Raw genomic sequence first — 24,691 nt, forward strand, 5'->3', positions numbered from 1 at the left:
ATTGTACTCAAATATCCTTTTACTGTGGGCCCTCATCGACTACATAGGGCCAATCATTCAGTGACATGTTGTTACTGCGATGCCCCGAGGACTGTTAACACTTGAGGCATTGCAGTAACACGGAAAAGTAGCGTCACAGTAACACATCAACAAATTATTTAACCCTATGTAGTCCATGAGGGCACACACAGTACAAGGATCTTCGAGTACAATTATGTGGTAGATATTGGTACATACAAAACAGTTAATAGTGATGCTGTGAGGACTGTGAGGGAGAGTCTAGCAGAGATATGCAATGATCGACAGCTGATATTTTGTAAAGAAGCGAGCACCCACTGCTGGTATGTCATGCCACCCATATACAAATGTATACTATTACCATCCACATCAGGGTATGATATTAAAAGAAATAGGTGTAGGAATCTCAGTATATTGTATTATGTTGATTACTTTCTATTGTTTTCAAGCCATCACTAGATGGAATCATGCATACATGTACATGTAACATGGTATACAACAAGTACTTGATGTTACTCATGAGAAATGTTAAAAACATGTGTACTGTAGTAGGTTTCACCAGTGTAATGTATCAGAGTTGTCACCCAAAAATGAGAGGGACTGTGACAAGAACTATTTTACAGAGATTACAAACCTGTCAACTATGGTAAAATGCCAGCCACAAGTAGTATAAAAAAAAACACTCAAATTATTCAATATTTGTTCATAAAATTTAGATACGCATGTATGAGTAGGATATATATACATAAAATGATTGATGGGCCACCATGCTGAAATAAATACAAAAAATGATATTGCATCAGTGTCAAGTAAAGTATACAAGCTTTTATCAGTGATTCTCCATCTCTGAAAATGTGAACCAGCCAGCTGTGAATACTTTGTAACTTGTCTATCATTATGTGCACAATAGCCATACAATGTACGTGTTAAATAGAGAAAAATGGCAATTATTTCAATAAGCAATTATTATGAATGACAGTAAGAGTGGTAAACATTGGTATTTTATATCACAAAGCGAAGATTAATAGTAGTAAAATTGTTGACTGTCTCTGGAAGCAATTACAGTGAACTACAGAACAGTATGTGAATTTTGAGGTCTTGTATAATTGTACATGTACATGGATAAGGTTACTTTACTTGTAGTAAATTAAAGCTACAGAATTATATACAGGTATATGATTGTACATGTAGACAGTGATACAAATGTATAAATATTTAGGAGCAGTCTGAATCAAATGAAAAATGCCACAAATTACTAAACAACAAACTTTATTTGATTTTGTATTCACCACTTATATTACTGTACACAGCCCTTTCCATGGAAGCTGAATCAGTTCAAAATCCGTTTCAAGTCAGTTCACCTCCTTTCCCCACATGCAGTTAGACTGGCACCAGTCCCTTGGGAGACTTGTTTTATCTCGTCAAGGAGGTTTCCCTATATGGTTTCATAATCTTTAAATGTTTTAAATTTGTTGTTCATTTCAAATTTTGGGAAGGAAAATGTAGTCAACTCTTTTTTTTATTTTTCCCAGTTACTACATGTACATGTAGTAGCCTCCCAAGGGACTGGTGTCAGTTGCCAGGGCTCAAATGTTATCGACCTGAAATGTGGTCACTAAACAGTGAACAGAGAGAGAATGATAGACAGGTGCACAAACTACTCTAGCCAATCAAATGAGAGGGTAAAGACTAAAATTATGAGACAGAAAAAATTTGCCAAGGGACTGTTTCAGGCAGTCTAGTTCCTATACAGTATCGTTATGATTTATACCTTCACTCACAGTATAGTCAAAGTTGTTACTCTAGAACTGGAAGTCCTGAGATGCATGAGATGTAATTTAAAATTCATCCACAGCCACCCACAGTCATTAACATGTCTTTGTCAATCAATCACACAATTGTAACCAATAACACAGTCCCCGTATATGAACTAGATTTAAATGTATTTATTAAATTTGGTTGGGAACTCATTTAAGTTTTAACTACTTACCGCCCTTAAAAAAAATGCTGACAATATTCCCATAAGTCACTGTATATTACAAACCTGCAGTTTTAAAAAAAAAGTATTCCAGGTGCAGTTTTAAAGGCCAATGTTTGAATCCCAGGTTAGTGTTATTTTATCAGTGGAGCCATAAGGAATAAAATGATGTATTTGTTTGTTTTTTACCAACTTATCATATAGCAATGCCAGACAACTATTTTGCACACCTAAATTGTCATACTAATGTGATGTGAACAAGGTTGTTCAGACCTATATGTGTGAAAGGCTGTATTGAGTACCAAAAATCCAGCCAGCACATGAAAGTGATATAGTTGATGTAGGAGGAATGAGAGCTCTGTGAAACGAACATCTGATACAATGTAATCAGATTTATTTCCACATTGTAAAAAAAAGAAAGGAAAATGGCTCAGTTGCATGGAAATGAATGACAACCAGTTGCTAGGCAACCAAAGATGATGAGTTTGAATTTTCATTGATGTCATGGTGAATAATGTCAGGTTTCTTGTGGAGGACATATATTCTGCTAAATGGAAATAAAAAGTCCATTATGACAAGACCTGGCATAAAACAAGCATCTTTTGTGTCTTTATCGGGTGAATCTTCCAAGATTGTACAAACAGTGTAAAACAATGGTAGGTACAAAACCATGGTATACATACAGTTAGTCTAGTAAATCAGATATTTGAGAAGGATTTAGACATGTACCCTCAGTAACAGGAATGAGGGATGTGATCAAATATTTGCTGTGTTCATGTTTTAATCTTAAGTTTAATAATGGGACTTCACTGACACTATGAGATAGTAAGGGGTACAATGTAGTATCATAATGAAATTTTACATCCACACCACCCTTAGTTGCATGCTACATACATGGTATGTATATGTACAGTAAGTGAATGTTTTCCCTTCGGTGTAACAACCACAACAGAGAAAGAGGAGATGAACATTGGTCAAGCTAGTGTGTTTTCTCAATAGTTGTATCATATAATGTTATCAGGGAAGGGGACTCTGGTCAACTCAAGCTATAGCACATGTACATGTAATTTCAATATCAATATCAGAAAACAAACATATTTTGATGTACATGTACTGGTAACTGATTTTCAAAACATACAATGTACATGTACATGTATAATGTACTTTGTGGGTATTGAACCAAAGTTGTAATATCAGAATAAGCGATACATGTAAGTAGGTGAAATCTACCAATGTAAATTATTGCTATTTGGTAGTCCTCTAGCATTGGCTTGTTACAAGATCCATTTCTTTAACATTTAGCACACATACATTTATATACATGTACATGTATGCTGTTGTCCAATTATTCAGTGCTACAGTGTATTGAACAAAACAATGCTCTGGACTTTGGTGTTTTATGCATTACTTTCTTGATTGGTCGGTCGGTTGTTTAATCAGTTTGTTTGTTAATTGGTCGGGCAATCAATTGATCGGTTCAAGTATACTTGGTTAAATCAGACTACTGTAATCATTGACCTTAAAATTTGACTCCTGGTTAAAGTTCCTGAATGGTTGTGAATGTGTTTTACCAAGAAGTACCATTATCAAGAACTTATACTAACCTTGAGTAGTTATAGAGTACAGAAGTGCTTGTAGATGTATGTAGGTATTGTAAAACCTGATTTATTCAGTGCAATAAGTGTTACAGAAGTTTATGGTGGACTCTTCATGAATTTTAAACTTTACTTTATGAAGTGAAAATTCAGGAATGTCAAATCAAGAAGAAGTTAAAAAACAAACAAGTTAAACATACAATACGGCGTATTCCGGTTATCGAACTTCCGGTTGTTTCGCAGGAAAGTATCGCGAGAGGGCGCACCATATCTGACAAAGTGAGGGCCAGAATTTTCGTCATGGCATCTAATAGTATGGCGATGTATGAAGCTGTCAACAAAATGGGCGTAAAAGAACTCTGTGCATTCATAAAAGAGTGGAAAATTACTACTTCTAAATCTACTAGATATCGCCAGAAATGCTGTCAACCTTGGTCTTGAAACACTAGAAAATGATAATTTTCTGAGAGAACGGAAGAGGAGACGAATAGTGGATGTCAAGCATCAAAAGATAGAACTAATCGACAGCGGAAACATTGAAAGTTGGACGGAGGACCTTCGAAATATACCCGATGTAGACATGATAAACATATTTCTTTACCTTACTGGTGTCTGTTGCTTGACAAAAGAACGATTAGAAAATTACAAATCTGACAACAGCTTCCAATCTGATTAAAATCCGATGTAGATGTTGGCTGATCGTTCATTGCTATTTTACCTTCGTTATTTTGCCTGAATTGACCTTCTTGGTACATGTTTACATTTTTTAGCTTGCCTGATCGCCTCCTCTACGATCAGGCTAAAAAATGTAAACATGTACCAAGAAAAATAATATCAGGCAAAATAACGAAGGTAAAATAGCAATGAACGATTAGCCGACATCTACATCGGATTTTAATCAGATTGAACAGCTTCCAGCTACAGTCATTGCAATATTGAGAGTTCGGTCGACAATTACCAAGCCACATGTTTATATTGTAACTGATGTCGCCGCATACTTAGGCCTTTCTTGTTTATTAGAACAGTGGTGTAGTACCACGGGTGAAATCATAAAACTTTGTCCGGAAAAAAACATTTCATGTACTGGTTATAAGTTGGCATAAACATATTTGTATTGATATACTCATCTTTACTATCACACTTTGATTAGCTTGCTATTCTTTATTCAGGACCATCAGTGTATAAAAAAACCCATTGAAGTCGGCAACGAATCATAAATATTGTTATTATGATTGATGTACCACACCGCCCACCCCTTCAATGAATCGGCCTTCCATGTAACGTTTACGTGGTTCACTCATCATACCATGTCTTATACCGATCTGATTAAAATCCGATGTACATGTCGGCTGATCGTTCATTGCTATTTTACCTTCGTTATTTTGCCTGAATTGACCTTCGTGGTACATGTTTACGTTTTTGTCCTGATCGGTAGAGGAGGCGATCAAACATGTACCACGAAGGTCAATTCAGGCACAATAACGAAAGTAAAATAGCAATGAACGATTAGCCGACATCTACATCGGATTTTAATCAGATTGGTTTTATACAAGCTGCAATAACTGTAGCGTATATTGTGATTTTGAGGGTTCTTTCCTCTGTTTTTGTACCTTTTTCCGTTCCGATGTTTGACTGGAAGCAATCGCTACAATTTCTCCAACGGTAACGCAAATGGACGAGGTCACACTGAAAACGTGAGTGAGATGTCAGTGTACTACCCGTTTCAAAATGTTGCTACTTTTGGGTTTTCCTCACGGTCGAATTGTAGAGCCAAACTTACGCGAAATATTAGGAGAACAAGAGGTTAATTTGCTATTTCGTTATTTGATGGGCGATAATGCAATATTATAGCGTAATGTTACGGGGAATGACAGAAAATCTTTAGTCAGTGGTTACGATGCCTATAGACTCTATGCTCTACAATTCTGGCCCTCACTTCCGGTTCTAAAACAGCGCCCCTAGTGGCCAAACAATCATATCTTTTATCTTTTCGGGGCTTCTTCGATAACCGGAATACGGCGTATTGGATACAACAAGTCGGCATGCAACACACAAGTAGAATCTTGGAAAGGGTGCGTGTAATTAGATGTGATTTCCCAATACATGTACATTGTAGTTTTCCTCATTCAGCCAAGGAAAATACGAGTGACCTAAGGGGCTTTGTTACTACCAGTCACTAGACGAGTAGTGACAACCCTTAGGTCACCAGTATTTTCTGGCTGAATGAAGAAAAATATTGGAGAATAACAGTGTACCAGCGCCAGTAATAGCAAAGAACAATTGGGGAAAGTAATGGCAATTTTGAATGTTTTGATTCATATTTTGAACACAGCAGAACCAGTGAAATACAAACATGTAGGCATGTGTTGTCATGACATAGAATAGATATACACTGTATTATTCCATATTTTTTATTCAATTTGTCTGTGCATGGTATAAGTATTGCCTTTGTCATGTAGTCACCACACTACCGGTATTATTTTTAAAGGCCAATATCAGATAAGCATTCAAAATTAGGAAACAGTGATCTGGTAGACGTACATGTATAGAATTACTCTCATAATTGTCTGACTGCCAAGGTTATTGTGAAATTGTGATGTTTGGAAGTAAAAACTGTTATTTTGAGTTTATTATGCATATATAGTAAGTTTTTGGGTTCAACTTGTTCTGATTTGCTGCCATCTAAGAGCTCATAAGCCTTACCATGCATTTGCATGTGGAGTGCTCTGTGCAGTAGTCATCCAATTGATAGGTATGCCTTCAGGTTAACTGTATTGAAAATCTCGCCAGGTATTACTGTAAGGATGCTCAAACAAAACTTTGTTTTTGAGCGAAATTTACATGGTTTACAAAAGACTTTTTCCTCTGGCTTCATGCAAATAAGCCGAATTCAACAAAACTTGGGATGTGTACAACAATGTAAGAACTTGCTATGATGCGATACATCAAATCACATCCTGTTGTTAAAGCTACACTAGCTGTAACTCAGGTATCATTTTTTTCAGTCAGACAACCAACAATCGTGTATGTATACTTCATTCACAATAATTAGACATTATATCAATTAGAGGTCTGTTTTATCTATAATTAGATATTATTCTGCAGATCCTACACAACCCCTCCTGGTGTGACTTCACTAGCTGCCAATCACATCTCGCATACATGACAAAATTTCAACAATTTGTTATAATTCGATTACTGGTTCCGGACCTAAATATCTCAGTGAACTTCTTCCCCAGTATCGCCCTACAAGAAATCTCAGGTCCTCATCTGATACTCTTCATCTTAGAATACCCTGTGCAACCACAAAACTCTTTGGTGAAAGATCATTCTCATTCACCGGTCCATCCACTTGGAACAAACTCTCATCCAACCTCCGGTACTCCAACTCCTTATTACATGTATCTTTTCGCTCAACTCTCATCTCTTCAAGCAGTAAATCACTTTGTCATCATTACTTACTTCCTTTCTGCTTCTGTCCTTTGTGCCTAGAGCTTGGCGAGGTTAGGCGCACTACAAATCGTCTTTATTATTATTATTATTATTATGATTATTATTATTATTATGATTATTATTATTATTATTATTATTATTATTATTATTATTATGATTATTATTATTGTGATTATTATTATTATGATTATTATTATTATTATGATTATTATTATTATTATTATTATTATTATTATTATTATTATGATTATTATTATTATGATTATTATTATTATTATGATTATTATTATTGTGATTATTATTATTCCCCAATATTACAACCATGTATGTGTAAATTAATTCTACTTGAGATCAGTGAATATAAATAAGTATGGAACTAACTACCCAGGACTACATGTACCTTCTAAGATTAGAATTATCATCTTCAAAAACTCATTTTTACATTACCATGATCAATAAAACAAATGTAGACCTGAACAAGCTGGAAGATAGCATAGTTAAAACTGGAACTGTTGATGCCTGTAAGGTATCCATCCGGCACGACTCAGTGCTTTCTCTCTCCATTAAGCATACATGTATAATCAGTGATCAGGTCATTCAACATATTTATACAGATACAGTAGAGATCACTAAATTTTGTATGCATTTACCAAAAGGTTAATTAACCCCATATGAGATTTATTGTGGTTTTAGCATATATTATACCATTGGAAAAAAGTACATCAGAAGAAGGAATCATGTCCATACATTTGTATGTACATGTAGACACTGCTATCTTTATATAATGTATATATACGTGTATGATTGTATGTAATGATGGCGGCCCTATAATACAATTGTATATTTGGAACTCTTGTTGAAATCTGCTGTGTATCTTCTCTGAACTTTAAATATAAGAAGTCGTTGACAAGCAGTAACCTCACATTAGACAGGGAATGTACTTTGTCTGTGAATAGATATACACAAACAACGGGAGGACCAGATAGGAAGTCTTATCGTAAATGTACATGTACATTATTCATATATTGTTAAGTCCAAGCGACTTGTGTTTCTGTACCAATCGAATACAAATTATCATGAAAATAATAAGACAGAATATATAGGTTATAGAGTCCTAGCCAATCACCATCAACCTTGTATGTACTAGGTTTGTAGTGTCCTAACCAATCAACATCAACCTTACAGTGTATCTTGGCATTCTGATGCTGACATAAACTGATTCCTCCCTCTTCTTTCTGCCAAATAGACATGGATATAGATAGCCGGTATGTCTGAAATGTTTTTTGTTTCCTCACACAAGCTGACAAGGGTACATGTTGCGAACCACAGGTGTGTGTGTGTGTGTGTGTGTGTAATGTTTTCTACCTCCACATACACACTGACATAATTAATTTACATGTTGTTTGCAGCTCCAGATGTGTTTGTAATATTTTCTGCAGGCCACATTCACATTTATTGATTGACATCTTCTGAATGCATCTGTAATGTTTTCTGCCACCACATACTCATACTGACTTACTGCACACACACACACACACACACACACACACACACACACACACACACACACACACACACATACACACACATACTCAACTCACTCAAATCACTCACTGACACTCAGATATTCTCTCTCTCACATATGTCACCAGAAATTTAACACAAAAAGGCTAAGCAACCAGTGACACTTGTTTTTGCCTGTTGTAGATCAGGAATGGATAATCTTCTACATGTACAAATGTAGGTGTTCTGATACCATTGTACAAAATGAAATGATTTTTGGGCATGACTGTCATATCAATAGAACAGTGAAAAATTGCACAAAGACTTCAAACCATGTTACTTTTTTTTGTCAGAAGGAACACTCCATTATTCAACTCCTATTTATCAGATTATTTTGTTTTTATTTATTGCAGAAGGCTGACATACAAGCCAGTGGACATTAGTGACTGATCTATAGAAAAAAAAGAAGCTGGTACGCAGTAACCTTGTACATTTGCTAGGGCAATGAATACCGGCAATCAACAGTTAGCCAGGAGTAATACAAAGTCTGATAGTGATAAACTTCATAGGTAAGAATATTTACATCGAAATACTAAGTGTTACAAGCACTAACACTATCCAAGCCCACCCAGCAGCCATGCTTCAGAGGTTTCTGCCTTGTTTCAGAGGTGTTTACCATCCTTGAAGATTAGTTTTCTGTGAATGACACATGAGAATGGCTGAGCCAAATTTTCATGTGTATATGAATGAGTGTATAATCATCTCAGTGAATATTTCAGTATGAAAGACATGAATATATGTATATGTTATGTCAATACTTATGCAAATTTATATGTAAAATATTATGCAAATTGGCCTTATCCTTGTACCATGGGGAGAACAAGGATTTCTCCAATAGTCTTTTAGAATTGATTCACAACTTACAGACAGCAGTTTCTTGTGACACACTAAAATTTAGTGTTCTCCTATTCTTTGCAATGCAGAGATGCACTCGAAACCCCACTTTAATTGTTGACCCTCAGCAAAGAAATTTGTCTTTCACGAGAGGGCATAGTGTGCGATACTGTCAAAATATACTGTACATGTATGTGAGACCGTTCAACCAAATACTACCCTTAGTCTAGCACCATCGTAATGCTACAAATTCATTTCTTAAAATGAAAATTCACTGTACGAACTTCATAAACAATTATGTCAAAGTAAACTTTTGTTCTATTAAAACACCAACTTGAGAATAATTTGTTACCTGAAATTCTCAACTGTGCACTTCAGTCTTTGTCAACAGATTTCATGTCTTTTTTTATTTACAGTAATAAATCATTGAACGAGAAAAGACGTAGAGAGCAGGAGAACATTTACATTGAGGAACTAGCTGAACTAATTTCAGCTAGTATCACCAACATGGACAGTTGTAATGTCAAGCCCGACAAGTGTGCTATTCTACAAGAAACAGTCAATCAGATCAAGTCAATAAAGCAGCAACAAGGTCAGTCTTTATTGCTTCAGATATATAAGCAAGGGTATGGGATAATATAAACGTATTGAAACAGTAAATGGTGTGGAACAAGCCAGCTTGTAATCCTACATGTTTATTTTCTTAGCAACTTTGTCTCCTGTCTTCTATTTCTTAGCAACTTTGTCTCCAGTGTTCTATTTCTTTGCAACTTTGTCTCCAGTGTTCTATTTCTTTGCAACTTTGTCTCCAGTGTTCTATTTCTTTGCAACTTTGTCTCCAGTGTTCTATTTCTTAGCAACTTTGTCTCCAGTGTTCTATTTCTTTGCAACTTTGTCTCCAGTGTTCTGTTTCTTTGTGACTTAGTCTCCTGTCTTCTATTTCTTTGCAACTTTGTCTCCTGTCTTCTATTTCTTTGCAACTTTGTCTCCTGTCTTCTATTTCTTTGCAACTTTGTCTCCAGTGTTCTATTTCTTTGCAACTTTGTCTCCAGTGTTCTATTTCTTTGCAACTTTGTCTCCTGTCTTCTATTTCTTTGCAACTTTGTCTCTTGTCTTCTATTTCTTTGCAACTTTGTGGTGTTCACCTGAATAATGAGTGCTCATTTACATAATGACTTCATTTAAATCAAATAGTCTGATATAATGCTATCACTTCTCGTTGCAACCAATCATTTTGAGAATAGGTTTTCAAATCATGTTGATAGTATTACAAGCAGTTAGGTGTGAAGGTAGACAAAATCACAGATCATAATATAGACAGGTTAGGTTGGCATATAGCCACTACATATGAAGGCATGTATTTTTCATTTCATAGCTATCAACATGTTGACTAACCATAAATAAAACAAATTTTTCTTGAAAATGTCAATGACTGTAAGATAATTTATTGACAGAGTTGTACTATAAAAATTGTTTACCCTTCACAGAAGCAGAATCCAATGGTGCAGTGCAGCAGTGTCAAGTGTCATCCAGTAAACCGGCTCTTCTGGCAAATGATGTACTGGGACCATTGCTTCTTGAGGTAATTCATATGTATATTGTACAGATTACAGAGACAACCACAGACAGACAAGAGACTGTCACATAGCACACAGACTGTCACATACTACACAGGCGATTGCCATGTAAGATACACTGATATGTAAATTCTATACAAGTTTAATGCGCAAACCACAGTGATCCTAGTTGCTGACACGAATTCTTCAATGTTGTTATTTGCCCCTCCAAAGATCTCTGGTATATTCTGGTAGTGCACCCCAATAGTTTTCTTGATTCTTGTCTTTGACACCAAAAGAACATACTTCTTAGGTCACTCATATTTTCCTTGGCTTAACAAAGAAAAATGATTAGACATTATTCCCCAAGTAACCTGAGGGGGCTTTGTCACTAACCATCTAGCAACTCATAGTGACAAACCCATTAGGTCACAAATATTTGCTGGCTGAATGAAAAAAATATATCTATACTTCCTCAAACATGATTTATGAAAAACCAGGAAAGATAATGAAAATTGGGGGAATATAATGGCAATTTGGAGATTGGAATGTTTTGACTCGTATTTCAAGCGCCACACAAACAATTATGTAGGCACAAGTTGTCATGATGTACAACTACCAGTATACCAGGATATATAATCCATATTTTCTGTTCAATTCAATAAATTGGCATTGAAGATGGTATAGTACGTAATTGTGGATCACTATATTCTATTTCTTAATCTCAGACTTCAGCTTTTGAAAGACATCGTTTTATCTGTCTGACGTCACCAGTCACCCAGACATCATTTTATCTGACTGTCGTCATCAGTCACCAATCGTTCCCAGTCACTTAATACTTTGTCTAATTCCCAGATTTACAAATTGTCAAAAGTCACATGAATAATTTATATTTGTCAGATATCAAAATCATTCAAAAATTAATCTTGATATTGTTATTATTAAATGCACAACATATGTCTACAACTGCTAGTGTTTTAGCCAACACTTATCTGTGTCTACAAAACTCTCACCTACTAGTATTCTATGGAAAACCAAATTGATACGTGTCATTTTTCTTAGAAATAAAACTATGAAACCATAGGATGCCTTACCTGAAGGTCTTGCTAAATCTGCGGTATCTGAGGTGTTATCTTTGTAACTACACATAGGAACCCTGACTACAGTATATTATGTCTTTATCCATTTTTGTGCTTGAAAACCAAGTATACGCATAGAGCAGCTACTAGTATTTTGCCCTCAAGCAAACAATGACATGTACAGTGTAGGTCTTTTGTTGAGCTTCAGTAAAACGCATAAAATTCAAGAAAAGACATGCAGAGATAGTCTTTCTTACTCTCTATCACTGCGTGTATGTGTAAGTGGGATTTGAAACTCCATAATCTGGCTTCAGAATCAAACATTGTAAAGCAGGGCATTTTCACTAAAATTTATTTTCACTTTTTTTGCTGGAAAACATAAACGCAAAAATGAGTAGTGACTATAACATACCTTCTTGTATATAAACACAATGTACCAGTCTGGTAATTTGTAAGAATCCGTCTTTGAGAACTAGCTGGAGACTGCAATTAGGCAAACATTTCTAGTGGTGAAAAATATCTGGGTTTAGTGGGTATTAAATATGATGTCTAAATGTGTCTTTTTCTTTGACCGAGTAATCCCTCCAGTTCCTGTCACATACAACACCTACATGTACATTTTTTGTATAAGATGGGTTTCTACATTCACTGGGTAATGAAGATCTACAGTGACATGGAAAAACTGATTTTGTAGTTCTTCTGTCTTTTTTCAGGCTCTAGGTGGGTTCCTGTTTGTTGTAAACAGTCATGGAAGAATTGAATTTGTGACTAAAAATGTCTATTTCTGTCTTTTTTCAGGCTAGGTTCATGTTTGTTGTAAACAGTCAGGGAAAATTGAATTTGTGACTGAAAATGTCTACTTCTTTTGTCTCTTTTTTCAGGCTCTAGATGGGTTCCTGTTTGTTGTAAACAGTCAGGGAAGAATTGAATTTGTGACTGAAAATGTCACAACGTATTTGAAATATGGCAAGGTAAGTTGAAGAATGTTACAAGCTGCAATAAAGAATTATTATTGTGAAAAAAATAATAACATGCCCTCAGACATGCATGGACTGATTTCAACCAAACCTGGCACAGTTGCTACAGTCAGCATATGCACATTGCTTTGTTTATGACCTTTGTGATAATGGTGAAATATCAGCCATATTATTAGTTGTAATAATTCACAGTTTGACCACTAATTTTGAAAGCTTAAAAGATGGAGACCTCATTAGAGTGTCTACACCCACCTTATCTATTCAGTACACCTCTGAAATGCATGGACTGGTTTCAACCAAACCTGGCACAACTGTCATACTGTATAGTACAATATATGTGCATCACTTTGTTTCATGACGTTCATGATAGTTCAACCGTAAAAGCAGCCATAGTTTTCACAAAATTCAGAATATGACTTGGTAATTTTAGACATAGAGAGTATGTGTTTGACGAAGACTTATTCACATCACCTAGGTACAATATATCAACATATGGAACTGTCAGGCATGTTACTTATACTTTACTATCATTACAGCATAAGGTAGAGTTCCCTTTCATGATTTAGAAACATACTTAACAGGGGATTAAAGTCTTAGGTATCGCTTCAATATTTTTCTATGGGTATTTGTAAAAACCTGTGTAAGTCTCAATATGGGTTCTTTGATTTCACTCTCCAGTCTCATACAAAAGGACTGTATCTGAATGAGAAATACCTAAATATGAGTAATTTTTCCTCTGAAAATTACCTAAAAAAGGGATGATAAAAATGTGTACTTTTTTTTCAATGCAAGTAAATGTCTCAGTCTTTGTGTAAAAAGTCAATTTACCTTTAAAGAATGCAAGCTTTTTTCTCTTTTGTTAATTTTTTTTTTTTTTTTTTTTTTTTTTTTTTTTTTTTTTTTTTTTTTTTTTTTTTTGAGGGGGGATATGTCTGTGATAGTTTGGTGAGGTGTAAAACAAGTAAATGAAAAAGACACTCATATGTGAAGTAGACAAACACAATGTGCAGACTGTATTGTTTGAATTCAACCTACATTTCTGAAAGATTCGGTTACTCTGGAATGGGATTTTTTTTAAAGAATTGACTGAAGATACTTAAAGAAAGATTAAAACAAGAAAATTAAAACAGAAATTGAAGTAAATTCTCCATTTACCTTATTTGGACTGTAAAAAATGTTTTGAGCTGGCAGCTTAAACAAGGGTTGGTCGGATTACCGGAAACACAATTCTTTTATTTGGCCATATCATGGCCATAATAAGATACCCAAGTATATGGTTTGAACCAGGATGACACACCTCTGTCTGTGCACTACATCTTTTAAATACACAAGGAGAAACTTTATAACCAATTGACTATCTCCAGGCTGCCATGCCATAATAATAAATGGTTTTGACCTTGTTGAAAGGTAAGCAATTGCCAGTTTGCAGACTTAGTATCAGTGATTGCTTGTTTATCTAAAGCTATTACTGAACTCAATCTGTGGCTGTGAGACTAACCAACACTCATTTATTCTGACACTTGACTGGCACCAAGAGTTGGAGGTGTTTTCTCAAAACCAGAAAGATATATACTATAGTCTACAATGAAGGTTGTGATAATGTTTTGATTTTTTCTTTTTGTTTATCTCTTTCCAGGAGGAGTTGGTCGGAAGCAGTATTTACACATTGATTCATGTTGGTGATCATGCACAACTTGTTGAATGTTTGTTACCACTCAGTAAGTAGCACTCTGAAATCTATTGTTAGAAATCCTAACTGAAAGCCCATTGGTTAGTTCATGACTGTATTTGAGTTTCATTGGGAGCGGCATGTCATTACCAGGTGTTCAACTCTTGGATTCTAATTCATGTTGTGAGCATGCACAGTGTGTTGATAATGTTTGTTGCCACTCCGTAAGTAGCAGTTTGAAATATCTTGCTGGTCATTGGTTGGTTCATGACTCTGTTTGATTTTGATTGGGAGGGGCATCACATCGCCAGGTGTTTAACACTTGTATTCTAATTCATGTTGGTGACCATGCATATATTTGTTTGTTAAGTAGCAATTTGAAATCTATTAGACTGAAAGCCCATTGGTCAGTTCATGACTGTATTTCAGTTTCATTGGGTGGGTCATGTCATTACCAGGTGTTCATCTCTTGGACTATAATTCTTGTTGTGACCAGAGTGCCCTCTAATGATAGCCAAATTTTGTTGCGAGTCAAATGAGAAAAAAACAGGCATTTCTTGTGAATCACCACACAGTAAGAGATAGGAGAACACCAAATTTTGGTGTGTCACTAGAAATTGTCTGCATCAAATTGGTTTAGAGGGCAAACTGTTTGTGACCATGCATAGCTTGTTCAATGTTTGTTGCCACTCAGTAAGTAGAACTTTGAATATTTTGCTGGTCATTGGTTGATAAAAGCACATAATTCATGATAAAGAGAAAGTTTAAAGATAACTAAAAGCCGACTTAGTGGTCAGCTAGTTGTTGGATTCAATCTGTTACCTTCGTTTTTTGCTTGTTTAGTTTCATATCTTCACATTTTCATATCGGTCACACCTATATATAAACCTGAATCTCTTTACCAGTAATGTTCAAACAAGACCACATTATGCTCCCTGTAACCAATGAGAATGCAAGGCACCAGTGTTAACTGTTTTGATTGGCTATGCACACGGGTAGGATGTGAACATTACCAGTAATGAGAAATCAGTCAGATGTACAAATAAGACCAAAATCATAACATGACTTTGTAATACAATGCAACAAAAATATGAATGGATAGCCAACCACTACATCACATTTTAGAAGTCCACAAACTAGAAATAATATGCTACTAGCTTCTATTTCTTCAATCTGTGAAGGTCATTGTCAACATTAGAATCTTTCCAGCTTGCCCTTCACTGTGTACATGTACTTGCTATCAGCTTACAAGAATTTCGTTTTATAGACTTGGCCTTCTTTTCAATATTTACTCTTTTCTGTCTCATGGTCAGTCACTTCAAACAATACAGAATGACTAAAAGGCCCATAGGGGGTTTGTAGGGATGCCGAGTGAGTTGTTGTATAGTTATGAAAAGACAAGACTTGAGCAATACATAAACATATAGTAATTGGCATATCTGTCTGTCTGTCTGTCTGTCTGTCTGTCTGTCTGTCTGTCTGTCTAGTGTAAACAAAAAGTCTGAGGTACATTTGTATGTAGACTACTGAAAATCTTGAGACAAAAATTCATATCGACAATCTGAGTATATACTTCTGTTGTAAAATAGTAAATGATATAATTCAGTAGGCTTTAGATAAAGTTGATTATGTAAATAATTAGGGTATGCCATAGTTTCCACATCTTAACCAAGTATGCTTCTCAGAAATATAATTCTTAATTCTTTGTTCAGGACACATTTTTGGTCAGAAAGTCTCAGTTAGATTTCCATCGGCCCTGAGATAGTCTGGGGAATACAGTGCTGATGATTGGAATGTACATTGGCAATTGTCACTAGACTTGAACAGTTTGTCATTGGATGAAAATGATAGATAATTTTCATTTTCATTAACTCTGACAGAAATCATGGTTTACAATGTAAATGTTTCAAAACTCATCTTTGTTTCGGAGATTAAATAAAAAATTCTTAGCAAGAGATGCAACTGTATGATTTTTACTACAGAGGTCATGTTTTGGATCAACATCTCCACACAGCCCTCTTGTAACTCAGTCTGAGGCTGTATTCCCCAGACTGTCTGCTGGGGGTGGCTGCAATCAGGGGAGTCTGGGTAAACAAGACTAGTCGAAAAAATGCTTTCAAATAGTGCCCCTGATGGCCAAATTATATCATTCCTTTGTCTTAATAATATCTGAAATTTTGTGTATTTAGATCACACCTTGAAAACTTACTGAGATCGCCATATATGTATTTGTGTTCAAAAGTCCTGAATGTCCGAGTTGAACATTCACATGTACATGTAAGGTTCAAATTTAACTTTTAGGCTTAGGCTTAGTAGAAAGATTTAGTTAAAGGCTCTTTTCGGATTAGGATTAAAATCTAAGAATGATGCCATGTAATCCTTATTAAGGTATTACCATGCAGTGACCCAGGATTGCAACATAACCCTTCAAATGAACTGCTTAATCTAGCTACAAATTTTCTGTTGATTTCCATTGGTCTAACAGACAACCACCTTATAAATCTGGTAGTCTAGATACAATGTTTAGTCTTCTATGTGTTCTGGACTACTGCTAATCTGGTAGTCTAGATACAATGTTTAGTAGTCTCTATGTCCTGGACTACTGCTAATTGGGTAGTCTAGATACAATGTTTAGTAGTCTATGTGTCCTGGACTACTGCTAATTTGGTAGTCTAGATATGATGTGTAGTAGTCTATGTGTCCTGGACTACTTCTACCGGGGGTAGTTAGATTTATGTTGGTTGGACACTAGTAGAGGTGCTTGGCACCTGTTTATCCATTCCCTTCACAGGCTGTCTTTTGTAATTGTTTATTTGTCGCTAGTGTTTTGGGTATATCCATGGTCTCTCTGTCCTGTTGTTGTCTATTGATCATGTTGTCGCTAGTGTTTTGGGTATATCCATGGTCTCTCTGTCCTGTTGTTGTCTATTGATCATGTTACTTTAATTTTTATTATTGTTTAATCTTGACTTGCCTGATGAAGTGTAATAAATAAATAAATAAATAAATAAATAAAAATTAGCCAAGTGAAGTTTCAGCTACAGTTTTATATAGATTTCCATTGGTCTAACAGACTACCATCGTATAAATCTGATAGTCTAGATATTATGTTTGGTAGTGGATGCTCTGTGCTACTGCTAAATACCAAGCCTGAATTGTCAGTCTCATTGTTAATATACTTGTTTTGTTGTAACCACAGCAAATGGTATAGCCTGGCGGAGTGATAACACAAGTAAAATTACAAAGAGTAGAACATTCAACTGTCGAATGTACGTCAAACAGGCCAATGATGATGAGAATGGTGATGACGATGACTTACAAGAACATATACTAGAACACATGCAGTGTTCAGCTGTTTTACAACCTTACCCAGATGGCAAACAGTCCAAGACTGATGGATCCCACCAAGGTCAGTTTCCTGTCATTCCATGTGGAAAAAATAGACCTATAAACTGGGAAAGGGTACAGTGTGAAAGGAAAAAGCCAGCATTACTTATTTTTATTAAGGAAAGATGGACCTAATAAAGTGGGAAAGGGCCAGTGGTGAGAGGGAAATTCCAGAATCACCAGGCATAACCCCTTCGATCTGTAGTTTAATAGAATTGGTTTCAGTTGGGAAAGATGGCCCTATTAACTGAAAGGAAAATGCCAAACGATTTCTGTGAAACTTTTTATAGATGAAGATGAAAGGGAAATACCAACATTTAAGTCAATTCATTGAATTGAATTTTACACATTTGCTTTCAATGGCAAGAACGAACATGTGGGTAGAAAATCTATCTGCACATTTTCGCAAAAAATCTCCTCAACAATAATACTACATATTGAATTATTACTTGATTTATCAAAAATTATTTGGCATCCAAGAGAATGACACATTTCAGCTGTTTTGTCCTTACCACTTTCTTGAATGAAATAATAATGATATTCCAAAGCACCTCATTTCGTGCAAAAATGATACTAAAACATCCAACAGGCTCAAAATTTTCTATGCTGGTCTCGCTAACTGCCACACATACAACATGTTAGCAGTCTCAGAGCCTTCTTGTGAAAAGATTGTAGAGAGATAAGGGACAATCGTACAATGTCACACCAGCTCAATAAACAAAGCTAAAAACCCTTCCCCTCCCTCTCAGTGAAGTTTCACAAGTGTGACATCAACACATTTATATATACAATGTAAGTACTGTAATACCTGAAATCCAGCACTGTATATCACATTTATATTTACAATGTAAGTAATACCTGAAATCCAGCACTGTATATCACATTTATATATACAATGTAAGTAATACCTGAAATCCAGCACTGTATATCACATTTATATTTACAATGTAAGTAATACCTGAAATCCAGCACTGTATTAATCACATTAATTTCTAATCCAACATCTCAGTAGACGAAGTAAATACAAAACTTGTTATCATTGAAGGGGTGAAAGTTGTCAAAAATTTTGTTTGAAGTGTGAAAATGAAGTTCAGCAATCACATTGGTACCAGACTCCCTCCCCCTAAATCAACAAAGTTCATTTATTGAGTTTGTGTGATATCGTGCAATCGTCCTATACAGTAAGTAGCACTGTACTGCGATTTGAAAGCCTTCAGTTAATCTCTCTGTAAAATTGCCTACATGCACATTTTTATCAAAATACCACAGATGGCTTTGCGTATGCCCTCCTTTTAAAATTATAACCCTCAATCCTAATAAATACATGCTGGAAACTTCAAAACTATGATTGTTTGCCTGGAAGCTACCTGCCAAGCTGAGTTTATACGTTTCAGGACATAATTTTTGCTGCATATGTAAAAGATGTTGACAGTATTGTACTTACTGAAGCATACTTAACCATCACTTGCAACTGACTGAACTCATCCATGGTATTAAGGTAACACCTTAGGAATGATCCATTGAAGTAATTTATTATAACTATAAAAAAAAATGTGAAGGAAATCCCTACGTACAAATGCAACCAACTGTTCTAACAATGGCAGAAGACAATTGTAATGTCATCAAAAGGCAATTATCATTAAGAATAGTTTAATCAAAGTTTCGGAAGTATTTTCTTCCACTTAAATTTATTCATGCGTGTTGTTTTCTTTGTAGTTGAAGGACCTGCTTACTTGGTATGTGTTGCAAGACGAATGCCTCAGGAAGACAAGTCAGCCATCGAACAGTATATCACCAAACAAGACCTCAATGGTAAAATCATCTCAGCAGATACATCTTCACTGACGATGCCTTTTCACTCTCAGTCAGACCTGGTTGGACACACACTACAAGAATACTGCCATTCTACAGATATACAACACCTAGTTAAACATCATCAAGAAGGTATGTTGGTGTTACAGTGTATTTCAGTACAGCAGTGTTTTTGATAAATAGTGGACACTCTGTAACAGAGGGGGATATCAGGTAAAACTTGTGTACCAGTAGTTTGGCATGTCAGCTGTTTTTATACCATGTATATCAGTGCAGCTAGCTAGAAAAAGAATATTTTTGATGAAGTGTGGAACCCGTAAAGTAAAATTTGCATAGTTTCTCACACTACAGTGTAGGTAATCGAAAATCATGAAAATACTCTCCAAACCCATAGTTTACATAAATGTCTTTATTTCCTACTTTGGCATTCCCTTTAAATCACTTTTGTCACAGATAATATGCAATATTTTATTTGATATGGTTTCTCAAATATAATGAACACAACATCATGACTATGTCTCTGTCGAGGACAAAACACAATCTGTCATTTAGAAGTCTCTTAGTGATAGAAGATACTTGAAATGTTAATAACCATTAAAGCCCCAGGGCATGTTCTCCACTGTCAGTGAAATTTACCTTTTCTCATAAAAAAACAAAACAGTATCTGTATTTTTTAACTGGGGAAGGGTACAGTGACACCAAACAAGTATTGCTAAACAAAATAGGAATGCATTCTGAAAGATTACAGAACAGTTGGCCCAATATAGCAACATAGACAAACAGATCTAAATGGGAGAACGAGATACGAGTGTGTTTTTATAGCCAAGGTGATTCTGTAAACTGAGTTATTTTCTGATAGAAGAACACTTAGTGATGATTTCAACTAGTTCCCATAAAGACTAAATTTGCCATGTTATTGAGCCTTGTATATTATTGATAACAGAAAACATTTCAGAAACTACATATATTCATTCATGTAAACAAAATGTGTTGTTTTTAATTAGACTAGTTAAATAGTAGACAGATTGTAGCGTGTATACTCAGAACATGAATCAAACAAGTAGGAGCCCAGTTGTTGATTATTATACCATGCATAAACCATAAATATGGAATTTATACCCTTGTTGTTCTATGTCACGACAATGTGTGTCTCTATCACTTGTTCTGCTGTGTTCAAATTACAAGTTAAAACATTCAATATTGCTATTACTTTCCCCAATTTTTCTTTGATATTACTGGCACTGGTATAATTATGTTATTCTCCAATATTTTTCTTCATTCAGCCATAAAACACTTGTGACCTAAGGGTTTTGTCACTACGAGTTGCTAGACGAGTTGTGACAAAGGCCCTTTATGTCACTTGTATTTCCCTTAGCTGAACAAAGAAATGTGTTGGGAATAACGTCTAATGACATGATGTCATCTGTATTACTTGGTATAATCATGACCTCAAGCCAGTTATTCTAAATCTAAATGTCACTTCTCCTTCATTTTACTGGTCAGGAGTGTTTCACACACTTGGATAAATAATGTCTGTATTCTCAACTGTGTAAAGGAACAGTCCAAGTGCAGTGAAAACAAACTACTGTGGTCATGAAGTGTAGAAAATGATGTAAAACAGTCTTCAAAGATGTAAAAATTCACTTAAACACATCAAGCAATAACCCTTTATCAAAAACAGAGGTTTACTACTACTGTGGTGAAGTCCATAAAATTCCAAATCTACATTTTATTATAATTTGTATGCAGCAGTGCTCACAGAACATTGATCTTAAATTTGTCAAGACTGACCAATGGTACAGTCAACATTCAAACTTGTCGTTTCACAGGAGTCAATTATTGCTAGGTAATTGGCAAATGTATGTTTTATACTGAAGGCAATGAGCACCCAGGAGTCATGAATATTCATTGTATAACCCTATATTGTTTCTGCTGACTCCCATCAAGCAATAGCCATAGCAAAGACACCCTACAAAGACGCAAGATCAACTTCATGTTTCCCTGAAATTGCAAGTAATTGTAGGTGATGTAAAATCATGAAATCACTCTCTAGAACCCCAAGTTGATGAAAATGCCTTTATATCCTGGAGAGTCATTCTCCCTTTAACTTTTCAGCTGACTAATGACTTTTTCTTTTCTCTCCTTCAGTCCTAAGCAAAGGCTCAGGTACAAGTGGAATGTACAAGTTTCACACAAATGATCAGAAGTGGTACTCTGTACAAACCAGAAGTAAATTGTTTACTAATCCTTGCTCTGGACAGCCAGAATTTATCATGTCAACTCACAGTATATACAGGTGAGATATACCAAATACTTCTCTGGAGTGTCAGAATTTATCGTGTCAACTCACAGTATATACAGATGAGATATACCAAATACTTCTCTATATAAAAGGGAGAAGATACATTGTGCATTCATGATGTTGATTTTGAGAGCAATTTCTTGTCAAACAAGATAGATGTGTTGGATTCATTCATTTCATTTTCAGTATGAAGCTGGCATTGATCAGAATTTAGGTAGAAATGACATAGGGCCTTGGAGACAACTCCCGTTGTTGTTGTTGTTGTTGTTGTTGTTGTTGTTGTGTGTTTTTTTGGGGGGGGTTTGTTGTATTTTGGGGGGGGGAGGGGGTTGTTTGTTTGTTTGTTTTTTTGGGGGAGTTATGTTTTTTTAGTGCTAAAGTAGTGCTAAAGCCATGGTGAAATGTCGGTATGTGTATGTGTGTATATGTGTGTATGTATGTATGGATGGATGGATGGATGGATGTATGTATGTATGTATGTATGTATGTATGTATGTATGTATGTATGTATGTATGTATGTATGTATGTAGTTATGTATGTATGTATGTATGTATGTGTGTATGGATGTATGTATGTGTGTATGGATGTATGTATGTATGTATGTATGTGTGTATGTATGTATGTATGTGTGTATGTGTGTATGGATGTATGTATGTATGGATGGATGTATGTATATGTATGGATGGATGATGGATGTATGTATGTATGTATGTATGTATGTATGTATGTATATGTGGGTGTGGGTGGATGTGAATCACTTCATCAAAAATTACCAGACCGATTGTTTTGGTATTTGGAGACTTTATTTAGGACATGTAGATGGAAAATTGTTCAAGTGAAGGCGATCAGATCATTCAGTGGTTTTAAAGTTATATCCATATATAAGACCACGCCCATAGCAACAACCAAATAATCACGTATATTGCAAAGATAACAATAGGAATTGATAGACAAATGAATAACCATTCAAAAAATGTATGCAAATATGCCTAGCAACATGACCATGCCCATAGCAACAGCCAAATGATCACACATATTTTGCAAAGATAACACAGACAAATGAATGTATGGATAATCATTCAACAAATGAACACCTATACCTAGCATGGATCAGCATATGAGAAAACTTTTTTTAAAAACTGTACAGTTGTGCTACAACACCATTGGCGCTATTTCATTTTTTATTAACATCTGTTTTCAATTGATATCATTCCAGGGAAAGGCCGAGTAATGTTCCACAGGAACCTAGTACCAGTGTCTCACAGGTGTCCTTACCCAAGATAGCTAGTAATACAGTTAGTTATACAGCCACATCGGAGTCACCATCAGAGTCAGGGCCTGTACCATCACTTGGTACATTGCTACGATCTAACGCAGCAATGCTTACATCAGGGAATGAACTCTCCACTGTATCACCCATTGAAATGCTGCAGAACTCGTCTTTATCCTCGCTTCTCAAATCCACAAATCTTGTATCATATACCAGTATCCTACAGAGTAAGCTCCCCGTCACATTTGCAAACCCTGTCGGTGATACAGACAGGACGGCAACTGCTACAATGGGGAATCCACAACCAGGAGAAAAACCTTTTCCCAGCTTGAAACTAAACTTGCCTTTCCAAAACACGGTGACAAGTTCGGATCCAACATTAGCAGCCCTGAAAATGTCCCTTTCGGCACGACTCTCATCATCACCAGATTCAGCTCAGGGATCCAAGGATAACCCAAGTGGTAGTGGTAGTGGTAGTGGTGGTGGTGGCGGTGGTGGAGGTGGTGGTGGTAAGAAACGACTGTCTGAAGATGATAGCGAAGACCCCAAGTCAAAGAAGAATAAACTACTTCAGAAATTATTGATGGAAGATGGTAATGATCGTTCAGGTGACTTAATATTTATACCATGTTATGTATAGGCTTCATGGACTTAGCAAACCATATCATGCAAGCTTCTACATCATGGAACTAATAGGGAACTTGCAATCCAGACTGAGCATGCTCAGACGCAATGAACTATGGGATTATCTATGGTTATTGTAATACCTAATCTGGAGCTACCGATAAAATAAACCTCACACAATGGTCAGGGTGACTATGAATTGATTATTATTTGTGGTTACAAACAATGTAACATTATTGTGTACAATACCGTTTGATTAGGATTTATTATCACATTTCCCATAATGCAACATTCAACATGGCAAGTTTGCAAGTTCCCTATTGGTCAGACAGTACCCTCAACAACAGGTTGTGTACAATTCTTTGCTTCCATGCTTTCATTTATCATACAAAAAACAATAAACAAAACAAATTTAAAATAACATTGATTCGACTGAGCTTCGTTTGACGGGGAAAAGGCAAGACTTCCTTTTTAACCGTAGCTGCATTTCATTTATAATTAAAGTGGCCATACGGATAAGAATTTGGTATTTAGTTTGGATTTTTAATTCATAAAGCAATTTTGTCATGGCAA

At 35.6% G+C, this 24,691-nt stretch overlaps 1 protein-coding gene across 1 annotated transcript in view; it reads left to right on the top strand.

Moving 5' to 3' along the window:
- The first annotated feature begins 226 nt into the window (after positions 1-226).
- LOC144444385 (uncharacterized) overlaps positions 227-24,691 on the top strand; it is a 45,204-nt gene continuing 20,739 nt past the window's right edge. Inside the window, exons 1-10 of the mRNA XM_078133799.1 lie at positions 227-341; positions 8,961-9,116; positions 9,858-10,033; positions 10,929-11,023; positions 12,958-13,047; positions 14,690-14,771; positions 17,922-18,131; positions 19,826-20,053; positions 22,070-22,217; positions 23,441-24,102. Of these exons, the coding sequence (XP_077989925.1) occupies positions 9,052-9,116; positions 9,858-10,033; positions 10,929-11,023; positions 12,958-13,047; positions 14,690-14,771; positions 17,922-18,131; positions 19,826-20,053; positions 22,070-22,217; positions 23,441-24,102 (1,756 nt within the window). The 5' untranslated portion in view covers positions 227-341; positions 8,961-9,051. The remainder of the gene's footprint in view (positions 342-8,960; positions 9,117-9,857; positions 10,034-10,928; positions 11,024-12,957; positions 13,048-14,689; positions 14,772-17,921; positions 18,132-19,825; positions 20,054-22,069; positions 22,218-23,440; positions 24,103-24,691) is intronic.

This window comes from Glandiceps talaboti, chromosome 13 (assembly GCF_964340395.1).
Source record: "Glandiceps talaboti chromosome 13, keGlaTala1.1, whole genome shotgun sequence".
Lineage (NCBI taxonomy): Eukaryota > Metazoa > Hemichordata > Enteropneusta > Spengelidae > Glandiceps > Glandiceps talaboti.